Source organism: Palaemon carinicauda, chromosome 24 (genome assembly GCF_036898095.1).
Source record: "Palaemon carinicauda isolate YSFRI2023 chromosome 24, ASM3689809v2, whole genome shotgun sequence".
In the NCBI taxonomy this organism is placed as follows: domain Eukaryota; kingdom Metazoa; phylum Arthropoda; class Malacostraca; order Decapoda; family Palaemonidae; genus Palaemon; species Palaemon carinicauda.
In genome coordinates, this window is record NC_090748.1 from 90,273,994 (window position 1) to 90,288,424 (window position 14,431).

Consider the following 14,431-nt stretch of genomic DNA (forward strand, 5'->3'; position numbering starts at 1 on the left):
CCTCAGCAACCCGATAAGAAGTTGTCTGTACGACCCAGACAGTCTAGACAGATTCGGGTTGTCACTGTACTTCCTCGCTTGCCCATGGTTGACAGTTCACAGACTGTGCAGCAGTACCATGATCTTGTGTCCGGCTCCGTCAGACGACTGGCTTTTAAGAGCTCCCACAAGTCGTCGCTGTCTGGAGATTTTCAAATGGACTATGGATCTGACCAAGGAACTGGGCCTCCTGGTCAATTTTGAGGAGTCTCAGCTCGTCCCATCCCAGACCATTGTCTCCTTGGGTATGGATCTTCAGAGTCGAGCTTTTCGGGCTTTTCCGTCGGCCCCAAGGATCTTCCAAGCCCTAGAATGCATCCAGAGCATGCTGAGAAGGAACCGATGCTCAGTCAGGTAGTGGATGAGTCTAACAGGGACACTTTCATCGCTGGCCCTGTTCATCGTGTTAGGGAGACTCCACCTCCCCCCCCTTCAGTATCATCTAGCTGCTCACTGGATAAAGGACATGACGCTAGAGACGGTCTCAGTTCCTGTTTCCGAAGAGAGGAGGTCTTCTCTCGCGTGGTGTAAGAACAGCTTTCTTCTCAAGGAAGTCTACCTTTGGCTGTTCAGAAACACGACCGCCGTCTCCTCTCGGACGCATCAGACACGGGCTGGGGTGCGACTTTGGACGGACAAGAATGCTCGGGAACATGGAATCAGGAGCAAAGGACACTTCACATCAATTGCAAGGAGTTGTTGGCGGTTATTCTGGCCTTGATAAACTTCAAGTCCCTCCAGCTTAACAAAGTGGTGGAGGTGGACTCTGACAACACCACAGCCCTGGCTTACATCTTCAAGCAGGGAGGGACTCTTTCGTGGAAGTTGTTCTAGATCGCAAGGGACCTACTCATCTGGTCTAAAGATCGAAAGCTAACTGGTAACGAGGTTCATTCAGGGCGGTATGAATGTCATGGCAGATCACCTCAGCCGGAAGGGTCAGGTCATCCCCACAGAGTGGACCCTTCTCAAGAATGTTTGCAGCAGACTTTGGGCCCTGTGGGGTCAGCCAACCATAGATCTGTTCGCTACCTCGATAACCTAGAGACTCCTGTTGTATTGTTCTCCGATTCCAGACCCAGCAGCAGTTCACGTGGATGCTTTTCTGCTGGATTGGTTCCATCTCGACCTGTATGCATTCCCGCCGTTCAAGATTGTCAACAGGGTACTTCAGAAGTTCTCCTCTCACAAAGGGACACGGCTGACGTTGGTTGGCTCCGCTCTGGCCCGCGAGAGAATGGTTCTTAGAGGTACTGCAATGGCTGGTCGACATTCCCAGGACTCTTCCTCTAGGAGTGAACCTTCTAAGTCTACCTCACGTAAAGAAGGTACACCCAATCCTCCACGCTCTTCGTCTGACTGCCTTCAGACTTTCGAAAGACTCTCAAGAGCTAGGGGCTTTTCGAAGGAGGCAGCCAGAGCGATTGCCAAAGCAAGGAGAACATCCACTCTCAGAATCTATCAGTCTCAAGGGGAAGTCTTCCGTAGCTGGTACAAGACCAATGCAGTTTCCTCAACCAGTACCACTGTAACCCAGATTGCTGACTTCCTGTTATATCTAAGGAAAGTAAGATCCCTTTCAGCTCCTACGATCAAGGGTTACAGAAGTATGTTGGCAGCGGTTTTCCGCCACAGAGGCTTGGATCTTTCCACCAACAAAGATCTACAGGACCTCCCTAGGTCTTTTGAGACCTCAAAGGAACGTCGGTTGTCCACTCCAGGCTGGAATCTAGACGTGGTCCTAAGGTTCCTTATGTCATCAAGATTTGAACCTCTCCAATCAGCCTCTTTTTAGGACCTCACATTAAAAACTCTTTTCCTCGTGTGCTTGACAACAGCTAAAAGAGTAAGTGAGATCCACGCCTTCAGCAGGATCATTGTTTTCACATCTGAAACGGCTACATGTTCCTTGCAGCTCGGTTTTTGCTAAACGAGCTTCCTTCACGTCCTTGGCCTAAGTCGTTCGAGATCCCAAGCCTGTCCAACTTGGTGGGGAATGAACTGAAGAGAGTACTTTGCCCAGTTAGAGCTCTTAGGTACTATCTAAAAAGGTCTTAACCTTTACAAGGACAATCAGAAGCCTTATAGTGTGCTATCAAGAAACCTTCTTTTCCAAGTTCTAAGAACTCAGTTTCTTACTATTCAGGCTTCTGATTAGAGAAACACATTCTCATCTGAAGGAAGAAGACCTTGCTTTGCTGAAGGTAAGGACACATGAAGTGGGAGCTGTGGCTACTTCAGTGGCCTTCAAACAGAGCCATTCTCTGCAGAGTGTTATGGATGCAACCTATTGGAGAAGCAAGTCAGTGTTCGCATCATTCTATCTCAAAGATGTCCAGTCTCTTTACGAGTACTGCTACACCCTGGGACCATTCGTAGCAACGAATGCAGTAGTAGGCGAGGGCTCAGCCACTACATTCCCATAATCCCATAACCTTTTAACCTTTCTCTTGAATACTTTTTATGGGTTGTACGGTCGGCTAAGAAGCCTTCCACATCCTTGTTGATTTGGCGGGTGGTCAATTCTTTCTTGAGAAGCGCCGAGGTTAAAGGTTGTGATGAGGTCCTTTAGTATGGGTTGCAGCCCTGTATACTTTAGCACCTTTGAGTTGATTCAGCCTTCCAAGAGGAACGCTGCGCTCAGTAAGGAAGACGATCTTATTAAAGGCAGAGTAACGGTTCAAGTCGACTTCCTTACCAGGTACTTATTATTTCATTGTTATTGTGGATAACTGATTATATGAAATACGGGATACTTAGCTATCCTTTAGTCTTGTACACTGGTTTTTCACCCACCCCCCTGGGTGTGAATCAGCTACATGATTATCGGGTAAGTTTAATATTGAAAAATGTTATTTTCATTAGTAAAATAAATTTTTGAATATACTTACCCGATAATCATGATTTAATTGACCCACCCTTCCTCCCCATAGAGAACCAGTGGACCGAGGAAAAAGTGAGGTGGCGTCAACAACAAGTACTGTAGTACCTGGCCACAGGTGGCGCTTGTGAGTACACCCCCTTCTAGTATAGTGATAGCTGGCGTATCCCTCCCGTAGAATTCTGTCGGGCAACGGAGTTGACAGCTACATGATTATCGGGTAAGTATATTCAAAAATTTATTTTACTAATGAAAATAACATTTTTTCCACCTGAGTGTGGAAACAACAGCCAGAACCAAGTATCTATTCATATCTGAAAGAGGATTATCAAATACCATTTATGACCAATCCATTGTCTCTAGTTCCAGTGTCTCTGTCATGTTTGTGAGCAACCCTGTCAAATCAAATGGAATTAACTTGTTTGCCACACGGTTAAACTGGAACTCTTGGTGTTTTGTTCATCCATTCCAGACCCATGGCTGTGTTCGATGATGCCTTCCTAAATACATGGGAACATCTAGACATCTATGCCTTCTCCTAGAGATGGACAAGCTGTTGGACACAAAAGTGTTAGAGAAAGTTATGAACTGTAACCCTGGTTACTACAATCCCCTTTTCCTTCTTACGAAAGGTTTGAAGGGTTGGTGACCTGTAGTGGACATCTTCAAATTAGATCATTTTACTATGGTAAAAAAATTTCCTCGCGTCAACAACATCCCTCTTGCCATAGTAAAAAAGGAAGAACAAGTTTTTCCAATAATTCTAACAGGTGGTCTGTTATGTGTTTCAATCCATCGGTAGTCATGAAGGTTCCTACATTTCCTTTACAACGGAAAAGTGTACCAATTTCTGTTGAAGCTCTACTCCTTAGGTGTTCACTAGAATGATGGCTTCTGTGAACAAGTGGTGGAATCTCCAAGCCATTTGTTGTCTCCTTTACGTGAAGAATTGGATACATGGACTCACCTAAAATAAGATTTCTACATTTCCAAAATTTTCTGCCTAATTTCATTAGACATTCAGAGATTTTAGTAATCATGAAGTCTATTCTAGTTCCTTTGCAGAATATCTGTTATGTAATACCAAAATATCTTCTTTATTTACTGAATCATAGCGTCCAGATAGTAGGAGAGACTGAAAATGAGATTGATAAATTGACAAAGAATTCTATGTAGAATGGCATAAACAAAATTTTGCACTACCTTCATCAGAGACCTTTTGCTAAATATACCGTATCATGCAAAATAGTATGGAAACAACAGCTTTATTAGAAAAGACTGGCTTGTAGTAACAAGATGATATTGAAAACTGGGAGACTGCCATAAGCCTTCTCAGAATTGAACTCTCTTATTACTCATTCGTTTCCTATGACTGGAACCCACAGGCATTTTTTTGATGAGTGGTTCGCACCCTCGAATGTAGGGCACTTATTTGAGTGTCCAGTCTTTGAGGTTTGATAGTAATTACCCCATTTACCATATATTATGTTGTATTATTACTTCATAAGTGGTCTTAGAAAGGAGATAAATTTTTAATCTAGCTGGACTTTTTCACAAACTTTTTTTTATAATAGAAGGTTCTAAGCCAAGAGGTAAGATCTACATACGACTTATGTCGTCTCCTGGTCATATTTATGACTTATTCCATGCTGTTGATTAAGTATTCATATGATTCCAATATTGGTTCCCCTGTGCCTGGCTTCCACTCCCAAGGTAGGTAAAGAATTCTATCACCAAGAGTTCCCATTTATTTTTTCATGTCTTCAAGTTGATTCTGAATACTTCCACCTTGGTTCCTGGTATTTCCACCTCTGCCAAGTCAGTCTGTATCATGTTCACATGCATTTTCTCAACTTTCTCTCTAGAGTTCCTGAGATTGTGACTGGTATTTTTACCTATGACATGACCATGTACAGGATTTCTATCCTAGCCAAATTATCTTATGTTGTTATGTGATGTAACTGGACATTAACGAGCACAAGCCAATGTTTAGCCGCAGAAAACCAGCACTGTGAAAAAAGATAACCAAAGCACCAAATGTTTAGAAAATAATTATCACTTACAAAAGCCTTAGAACTTAAAAGGATCCTCTGAGCTACCTCCAAACTGACAGTAGAACTGTTGGCCAGTAAGATGTTACAAAATTAGGAGAGAGTAATTCTTACTTTACCTAATTGTTTAATAGAAAAAAAATGGATGGGTTGATAACTTCGAATAATTGAGTGAACAAGGATGAGAAATGCAATACACAAATATGTGTTCCAGTTTTCCATGGGGAACTTGAAGGAACCCTGTGTGCATGTGCTAACCTACAGTGAATGTCAAATCCTTTTATTCTTTTTGTCTAAGAAAGTAGAATTTTGGTGCTCATGCAGATATGTGGAAAGGTTTTGTAAAAGTAGTGGGTTTGTAACGAAACAAATATAATTAAAGGTCTTGGATTACTAATCTTGAAGTTCAGATTCAAAATTGCGTATGCATACATTGAATTTTAGAAGGATTAGCCCCTCATTCAAATTTAATCCACTCCCAATTAATCTCTGTACAAAAGTGTTGTCATAGGTATACTAATTTATTTCAGAATCAGGTCACTGTTCTGAACATAGAAACTGGGCACATCTCCGGTGTTGCGTACAGTGGAACCCTAGTGCGAGGAGTTGAGCAATATGTTCGCAGGCTATTTAGTTCAAATTCTGCTCTCCAGACATCATTGCAAGCCATAATTATATCATTAGGACTCAAAATATATTTGCTTTACCACCTTCAGCTGACAACAAATCGCAGCACTAAAGAAATTCTCAAAGGAATAGGTGTGGCCAAGGGCGACTGGGACATAGTAGATAACTTATGCTCCATTGTGCAAAGCCAAATCAAAACAAACTTGTGACATTGCATGTTTGTATGAGAGGGAAGTTTGTTTTAGCTCTCTAAATTTTATTGTAATATGAATCACTGTACTTAATTGAGGTTTTTAAACTCAACCTGCATTTCAAACATTTGTTACATATCAGGGAACACTCAACTTTTAGCAAATTAGTATGACGTTTCATGTATTTCTTTTTAAAATCCATTAGTAAAGGAGATATATTTTTTAGTGGTAAGACAGCTTTCGTTGGGCCAGTGATTATATACTCTTTATAGCTTAAGAAAAATATTTTATACTAAAATATTGAATCCTATTACCAATTCTATGGTGCTTTACCATGTGGAACAAAGCTAGTAAATGACATTCTAATGCTACCTCCTAAGTCCTAAGATAAAGTAGAAATTTATGCCTGTTAATCTCAAGAAGACTAGCATTGTATTATATTTTCAAAAAAGTCGAGCCAAAGACAAACTATTTTTAAGTTATTTGTGAGTGTAGCTTCATGATGAGATTTTCAGAGGAGTATTGTATTTTAAATTTTTCCCAAGAATTTTTAATTTGATTATAATGAATGTTTGGTTCATCTGGTATGATATGAAGTTCTGAACTGGTAATTTTATTACAATTTTTATTGGTAGAAAACTCAGTGCTTTATTATTTTTTGTATTTTTATATTCTGTAAATGTTTTTGCTTTAAATGTGACTCAACATGTAGACTCCTTTTGGAAAAGGTGGCATTTTCAGTTTTAGACTGTTCAAGGTACCTTGCACTATTCTGAAAAGAATATGTGTACTTACTGAGCTGTCACAATATTTTTGCCCTATCACTGTGTGTAGTAAAGTTGTAAAAAGTTTTTCATGTTTTTGAAAGAAAGTTTTGTTCAAATGTAATTTAAATGAGCAGCTGCAGTAAAGCTCATAGATTATCACATAAAAAGAGTTACTTGTAAAATTACTCTTTAATTTTGCTACAGATGGCAATATGTTATTGAATGTTTTGTAAGTCTAATTTGTTATATCATTTATACATCACATTATTCAAATCCTCGAAAGGTCATCTCAGAGCAATAGAGTGAAGTGAACAACTTCTCATATATCAACATGATGTAAGAAGTCTTTTTTTTCTGTCTATGATATTCTTAAGTTTTTCATACATGACTCTAATAAAGGTTTGCAATGAATGCTTTGAATTTAGAGAGCACCTCCTCAAGTTACCTGATGTTTTGTGGGACAGTCTTTTTAATAAGTAATGAAGACTTGCTGTATGTTATATCCCACACCTAGATATATTTAAGATATTCCATACCTAATTGTAATTCCACTTAATTGGAAGGCAAAACTAAAGTTTACACTTGACCAGCAAAGTAGGTTTATTAAAAGATGTGTCATATTTGAAAATGTATCCAAGCAAAAAAAAAAAAACTCCATTCTAATGTATTTGATAAGTACAGAAGTTTCATAAGTTCAGGTCTGATAAATTGAGGTGTTACTTTGACTTCAGGGAGACCATAATATACCGGTACCAATTACAGTATTCATTGCAAACGGCATTATTATACATTTATGTAAGTGTTCATAATTATGTACCTCTTTTTTAAATACATTATAAAGTAACTTATATTTGCCAAAGAACTTGCTTGTTGTTTGATATCCTTTATTTCTAGGTCATGTATTTGGAGGGTAAATAACTTTACTGACGGTAGCATGAGGTGGAAACAAATGGTTAAAATTTCTCAAGCAGAGCATTCAAAAAAAAGGAGTGGAGTCTTTCCCATACAGTATTTTAATTATTTATTGATTTGTTCCAATGTTACCATGCCCTCATTCCCTGTATTTGTCCACTCTTCCCCATGTTTTGTTTAGTTTTAATGTTTCTTTTTGAACAGCACATTCTGGAGTTTCTTTTGCATTTTAGCTTCATCCATAGGTGTTACAGTTTCTCTTCTTGGATTAGTAAAAGATACAGCTTCTGGATGGATGAGAAGCAAGATTACATCATAGCTGAAATTAGACAAAGCCCTTTATCTAGAAGCTAATAAATATATAAATCAAGTTCTTGTTTACTATGGTACTAAAGTGCATCTGTAGCATGAAGTTGGTTGAGAGTGTGGCAGATTCCTGAATTTCAGTGAGGGTGACACTTCCAGTTTGATCGCCAATTATCAGGTTAGTGTCTCCTCAGCTACCTACACATAATCTCTCTCTCTCTCTCTCTCTCTCTCTCTCTCTCTCTCTCTCTCTCTCTCTCTCTCTCTCTCTCTCTCTCTCTCTCTCTCTCTCTCTCTCTCTCTATATATGTATGTCTATATATATATATATATATATATATATATACACACATACATACATGTATGAATGTTCTTGTTCACTCACTGGGCCAAAAGGGAAGCGAGCCTTGAGGCATCACCTGACTTGACAAGTGGGAGTAACCTGAGGGTACATGCCAATGGTCACCACCACCACCACAATGTGGCAACATGGGAAAAATCTGTACCACACGTAATAAAATTTAAACAAATCATTGTTATAATCCTAAACATTGAGGGGAAATAAGTGACGCATGTGCGAAGGTTGATTTGGTAACGTGGCTAGAGATAAACAACCATACCAGCCCCCACCCTGATCTAACTTCATGCTCTGAACAGACTATAAATGTTTCTCATGAAAATGATTTTAAAGTTCTTCTTTCACAGGCATATTCATGGAAAACATCAATATTATTGCTAGGATAGACTTGAAATGAGTTCTCTATACCATCTTTTGTCTTCATTTCAGTTCATGTCTTTGCTGTACCCCATTCTATGATATTCTAGGCCTTCTCACTGGTCTTCTTGCTAATTCAATAACTATGGTTTTTGTGATGACCTTTCTCCTCACATGTGTAAACCATCTTAATCTCTGATATAATCATCAAGCCAACCTTTGAAATAAATATTTCTATACCAAAGCTAACATCTTGGTAATTTGGAAGCAAGGCAACAAATTCTTAGCGAAAGTCACATATTCAGATGCTGTCATAGGGAACCCAGCTTTCCTTCTCTGGTGTCTTTGGAGATCATCATAGATACTGCCACACTGCAATGAGGGTTTCCGTAATCCATAACATAGAAGAAGAGTGGCAGGTAATCCCAAGTTGTTTGCAAGTACCATTTAACCTTTGTAGTGTTCATACCTCTCAGGACAGATCCAAAGATGAACCCCTCCTGAGAATATAAAATCATATGCATGAAGAAAATCTCACTGGTTCACTATTTCTCCTAGTTTGTGGATACAATTTACAGCATAGTTTGTATGAAAAACTCAACTAAATAGTTCATACATTGTCCATTTGACCCTTTGCTACATTATTTTATTCATTTTGATAATCATTCCTTTTGTTTCTTCCAGCCTAGCTGCCCAACTTTTATTTTACCTCGGACATACATACAGGATAAATAATTTAATCTTATATAGAAGCAGTGTACTGGAATGCGTTCAATGTTGCACATTACTGTCAGTTGAACACATTCCAGTGTATTGCTCTAGATACAAAAATCAGTGACAGAAATACCACCACAATGGTAGATCCATTGCCTTTTTGCTTAAGGGGTTAACTACTGCACTGTAATTGTTACTCTAATTATTCAGTGGCCACTTTCCTCTTGGTGGTAAGGGTAGAAGAGACCCCTTAGCTTTGGTAGGCAGCTCTTCTAGAGGAAGGACACTAAATCCATTGTTCTCTAGTCTTGGGTAGTCCCTTAACCTTTGTACTATGGTCTTCCATTGTCTTGGGGGTAGAGTTCTCTTGCTTGAGGATACACTCAGGTACACTATTCAATCTTATTTCTCTTCCTCAACTCTTTTTTTAAGTTTTTATTGTTTATATATGAAAGATTTATTTTAATGATGATACTGTTCTTAAAGTATTTCATTTTAATTTTTCATTACTTCTCTTATAGTTTATTTATTTCCTTTCCTCAAGGGGCTATTTTTCCATGTTGGAGCCATTGGGCTTAGCATCCTGCTTTTCTAACTAGGTTGAAATTTAGCTTAGCAAGAAATAATAATTATATACATTTTCATGCCCTTTTTGGGGATCTGTAAGAAATCAGTTTTTTTAATTATCTCTTTTCCTTTATGGTGTATTGCTGTATGGTTGCCAAGAACATTCCTGAAAAGCCTAGACTAAGTATCCATTGCATGTTATTTCAAAGAAATATTTTCTTCCTTATCCCAGGGTCAGTGAAAAACATGGACTTAATACGAATTTCAAATTTTTCATAAGACTATTTTCCACAATTTTCAATATATATTTATGACTTTTATTGTAATGTTGAAAGTGATCTGAATAAGAATCACACTAAAATCAATTTAATGATTACATTTATATCTCTAAGATACATAGGTAATAGTTAAAGTATAGTATATATATATATATATATATATATATATATATATATATATATATATTTATATATATATATATATATTTATATATATATATATATTTATATATATATATATATATATATTTATATATATATATATATATATATATATATATATATATATATATATATATCATATATATATATATATATATCATATATATATACAGTATATAAATATATATATATATATATATATATATATATATATATATATATATATATATATATATATATATATATATATAATGTATATATATATATATATACACATACATACATACATACATAAACCAAGGCATTTCCCCCAATTTTGGGGGGTAGCCAACATCAAACAAATGAAACAAAAAAGGGGACCTCTCCTCTCTACGTTCCTCCCAACCTGACAAGGGACTCAACTGAGTTTGGCTGGTACTGCTAGGGTGCCACAGCCCACCCTCCCCCGTTATCCACCACAGATGAAGCTTCATAACGCTAAATCCCCTACTGCTGCTACCTCCGCGGTCAACCAAGGCACCAGAGGAAGCAGCAGGGCCTTCCGGAACTGCGTCACAATCGCTTGCCATTCATTCCTATTTATAGCACGCTCTCTTGCCTCTCACATCTATCCTCCTATCATCCAGAGCTTCCTTCACTCCATCCATCCACCCAAACCTTGGCCTTCCTCTTGTACTTCTCCCATCAACTCTTGCATTCATCACCTTCATTAGCAGACAACCATTTTCCATTCTCTCAACATGGCCAAACCACCTCAACACATTCATATCCACTCTAGCTGCTAACTCATTTCTTACATCCGTTCTCGTCCTCACTACTTCGTTCCTAACCCTATCTACTCGAGATACACCAGCCATACTCCTTAGACACTTCATCTCAAACACATTCATTTTCTGTCTCTCCGTCACTTTCATTCCCCACAACTCCGATCCATACATCACAGTTGGTACAATCACTTTCTCATACAGAACTCTCTCTACATTCATGCCCAACCCTCTATTGTTTACTACTTCCTTAACTGCCCCCAACACTTTGCATCCTTCATTCACTCACTGACGTACATCTGCTTTCACTCCACCATTTGCTGCAACAACAGACCCCAAGTACTTAAACTGATCCACCTCCTCAAGTAACTCTCCATTCAACATGATACTCAACCTCGCACCACCTTCCCTTCTCGTACATCTCATAACCTTACTCTTACCCACATTAACTCTCAACTTCCTTCTCTCACACATCCTTCCAAATTCTGTCACTAATCGGCCAAGCTTCTCTTTTGCGTCCGCAACCAGTACAGTATCATCCGCAAACAACAACTGATTTACCTCCCATTCATGGTCATTCTTGTCTACCAGTTTCAATCCTCGTCCCAACACTCGAGCATTCACCTCTCTCACCACTCCATCAACATACAAGTTAAACAACCACGGCGACATTACACATCCCTGTCTCAGCCCCACTCACCGGAAACCAATCGCTCACTTCATTTCCTATCCTAACACACGCTTTACTACTTTTGTAGAAACTTTTCACTGCTTGCAACAACCTTCCACCAACTCCATATAACCTCATCACATTCCACATTGCTTCCCTATCAACTCTATCATATGCTTTCTCCAGATCCATAAACGCAACATACACCTCCTTACCTTTTGCTAAATCTTTCTCGCATATCTGCCTAACTGTAAAAATCTGATTCATACAACTCCTAACTCTTCTAAAACCACCCTGCACTTCTAAGATTGCATTCTCTGTTTTATCCTTAATCCTATTAATCAGTACTCTACCATACACCTTTCCAACTACACTCGACAAACTAATACCCCTTGAATTACAACACTCATGCACATCTCCCTTTCCCTTATATAGTGGTACAATACACGCACAAACCCAATCTACTGGTACCATTGACAACACAAAACACATATTAAACAATCTCACCAATCTCTTCAACTTCTCAGCTCTCACACCATCCATACCAGATGCTTATCCTACTCTCGTTTCATTTAGTGCTCTCCTCACTTCCTCTCTTGTAATCTCTCTCTCATTCTCATCTCCCATCACTGGCACCTCAACACCTGCAAAAGCAATTATATCTGCCTCCCTATTATCCTCAACATTCAGTAAACTTTCAAAATATTCCACCCACCTTTTCCTTGCCTCCTCTCCTTTTAACAACCTTCCATTTCCATCTTTCACTGTCTCTTCAATTCTTGAACCAGTCTTCCTTATTCTCTTCACTTTTTTCCAAAACTTCTTATTCTCTTCATATGAATGACTGGTATGTGTATATATATATATATATATATATATATATATATATATATATATATATATATATATATATCTATATATATATATATATCTCTATATATATATATATATATATCTATATATATATATATATATATATATATATATATATATATATATATACAGTATATATATATATATATATATATATATAAATAAATATATATATATATAGTATATATATATATATATATATATATATATATATATATATATATATATATGTATTAATATATGGATAAATTTTGCATATTTAGGCGTGTTTTTAAAATTCAAATAGGCCATATATTTTACTACCTTAATATCTGGATTCTCTCTTACACCTTGGGATCAGAAACCCAGGGGAGAATCAACTCAAAGCTAATACCATCTGGCCGGCCGGGGAATTGAACCCTGGTTCAGGAAACTTGTACGACAGTGACATAGCATTTAGACATAGTCTAATGCTGTGTCACTGTCTTACCAGTTTCCTGGACCAGGGTTCGATTCCCCGGCCAGCCAGAAGTTATTGTCTTTGAATTTATTCCCCCTTGGATATCTGATCCTGAGGTATAAGAGAGAATCCAGATATTAAGATGATAAAATATATGGCTTATTAATATCTATATATATATATATATATATATATATATATATATATATATATATATATATATATATATATATATATATATATATAAATAAATAGATAACTATAACTTCAATAGAACAGCGGAGTGCTCCAAGGGAATGTATTGTTATCTATGTTGTTTATCCTTCTCAAGGATTTTGTAATTTCTAAAACAGGTGGGGATGGTGGAGAATGATTGGACTCAATTGGTCACAGGAAATTTGCTGTCCTAGAGTATGGTGATGACACTGTCCATATTAGCAGAACACTACAGGACTAGCAAAGTCTGCTTACCAGAATGCATGAAGTATAACATGAGGTTGGGTTCAAGAGAAATAAAAAAAAAAACAGATATAATGAGAACGGAATATGCAATTTAAAATGAAATATCATTGAAAAGAGAAAGGTACTATGATCTCTAAGACAGGCTCTTTAGAAGTTGAGTTTAATGAAAGATTGAAAAAAATAAAATCAGACATTGGTTAGGTTAAGTAAAATCTGGAAATCAAATCACCTGAAATTAGATATAAAAATCAGGCTATATATCAGTTTAGTAAGATCGGTGTTACTCTATGAACATGAGTCGCGGTTTAACAACGAAACAATCAACAATGAATTTAATAGATTTGATAACAAAGCCCTCAGAAGAATATTGGGTGGGAGCCTTTGTAGGGTGACGGCCAGATCCGTTTTTATTCATAGAAAATGGGAATATTATAAAGAGGGGTGGACTGTGGCCGTCGTTCTAAAATCAAGTTCGTGAAAACGGGAATATAATATTCTGAACTCTGGCCATCGTTCTAAAAACGATTTTGGCGGGAGAAGCTAACTTAAAAAACCCACCTAACCTATGCTAAAAGCCGTATCCTTACCCCGGACCCCCCCCCCCCCTTACCTACTACAGGAGCGAGAAGATTCGTGGCTGGAGTAAGAACTCGAGCCACATAAATTTTCAGGTAATTTAGGGTTTTCGGCAAAAAACATAAAAGTGTGCGTTTAAGCACATATTTAAGATCCGTAGACCATTTCCAAGCGTTTTTATTCTATACATGATAACAGTCGGAGCGATAATAAGCAAATTAGGACACTTGGCCAAAGCGCTACAAACTACCCATTGGGTGTTAAATGGCAGGACAGGATTAGAAAAGAAACTATAACAGATAACTTGAGTGCCATATGAAGATGAGATCATGGTGAGGGGTAGATGGAGATGGTATGGGCATGCTCTTCGCATTCCCCATTAGAGATTAGTTCACCAAACTTTTAACTGGGCTCCACAAGGCACTGGACTAGAAGAG

The 14,431-nt window shown here is 37.7% G+C and overlaps 1 protein-coding gene across 2 annotated transcripts in view; it reads left to right on the forward strand.

Annotated features, from left to right (window-relative positions):
- LOC137618209 (guanine nucleotide exchange protein SMCR8-like) overlaps window positions 1–7,422 on the forward strand; it is an 88,456-nt gene extending 81,034 nt beyond the window's left edge. For both annotated transcript variants that reach the window (XM_068348323.1, XM_068348324.1), the window contains exon 12: window positions 5,502–7,422. In XM_068348323.1, the coding sequence (XP_068204424.1) occupies window positions 5,502–5,807 (306 nt within the window). In that variant the 3' untranslated portion in view covers window positions 5,808–7,422. The remainder of the gene's footprint in view (window positions 1–5,501) is intronic.
- Window positions 7,423–14,431: the final 7,009 nt, after the last annotated feature.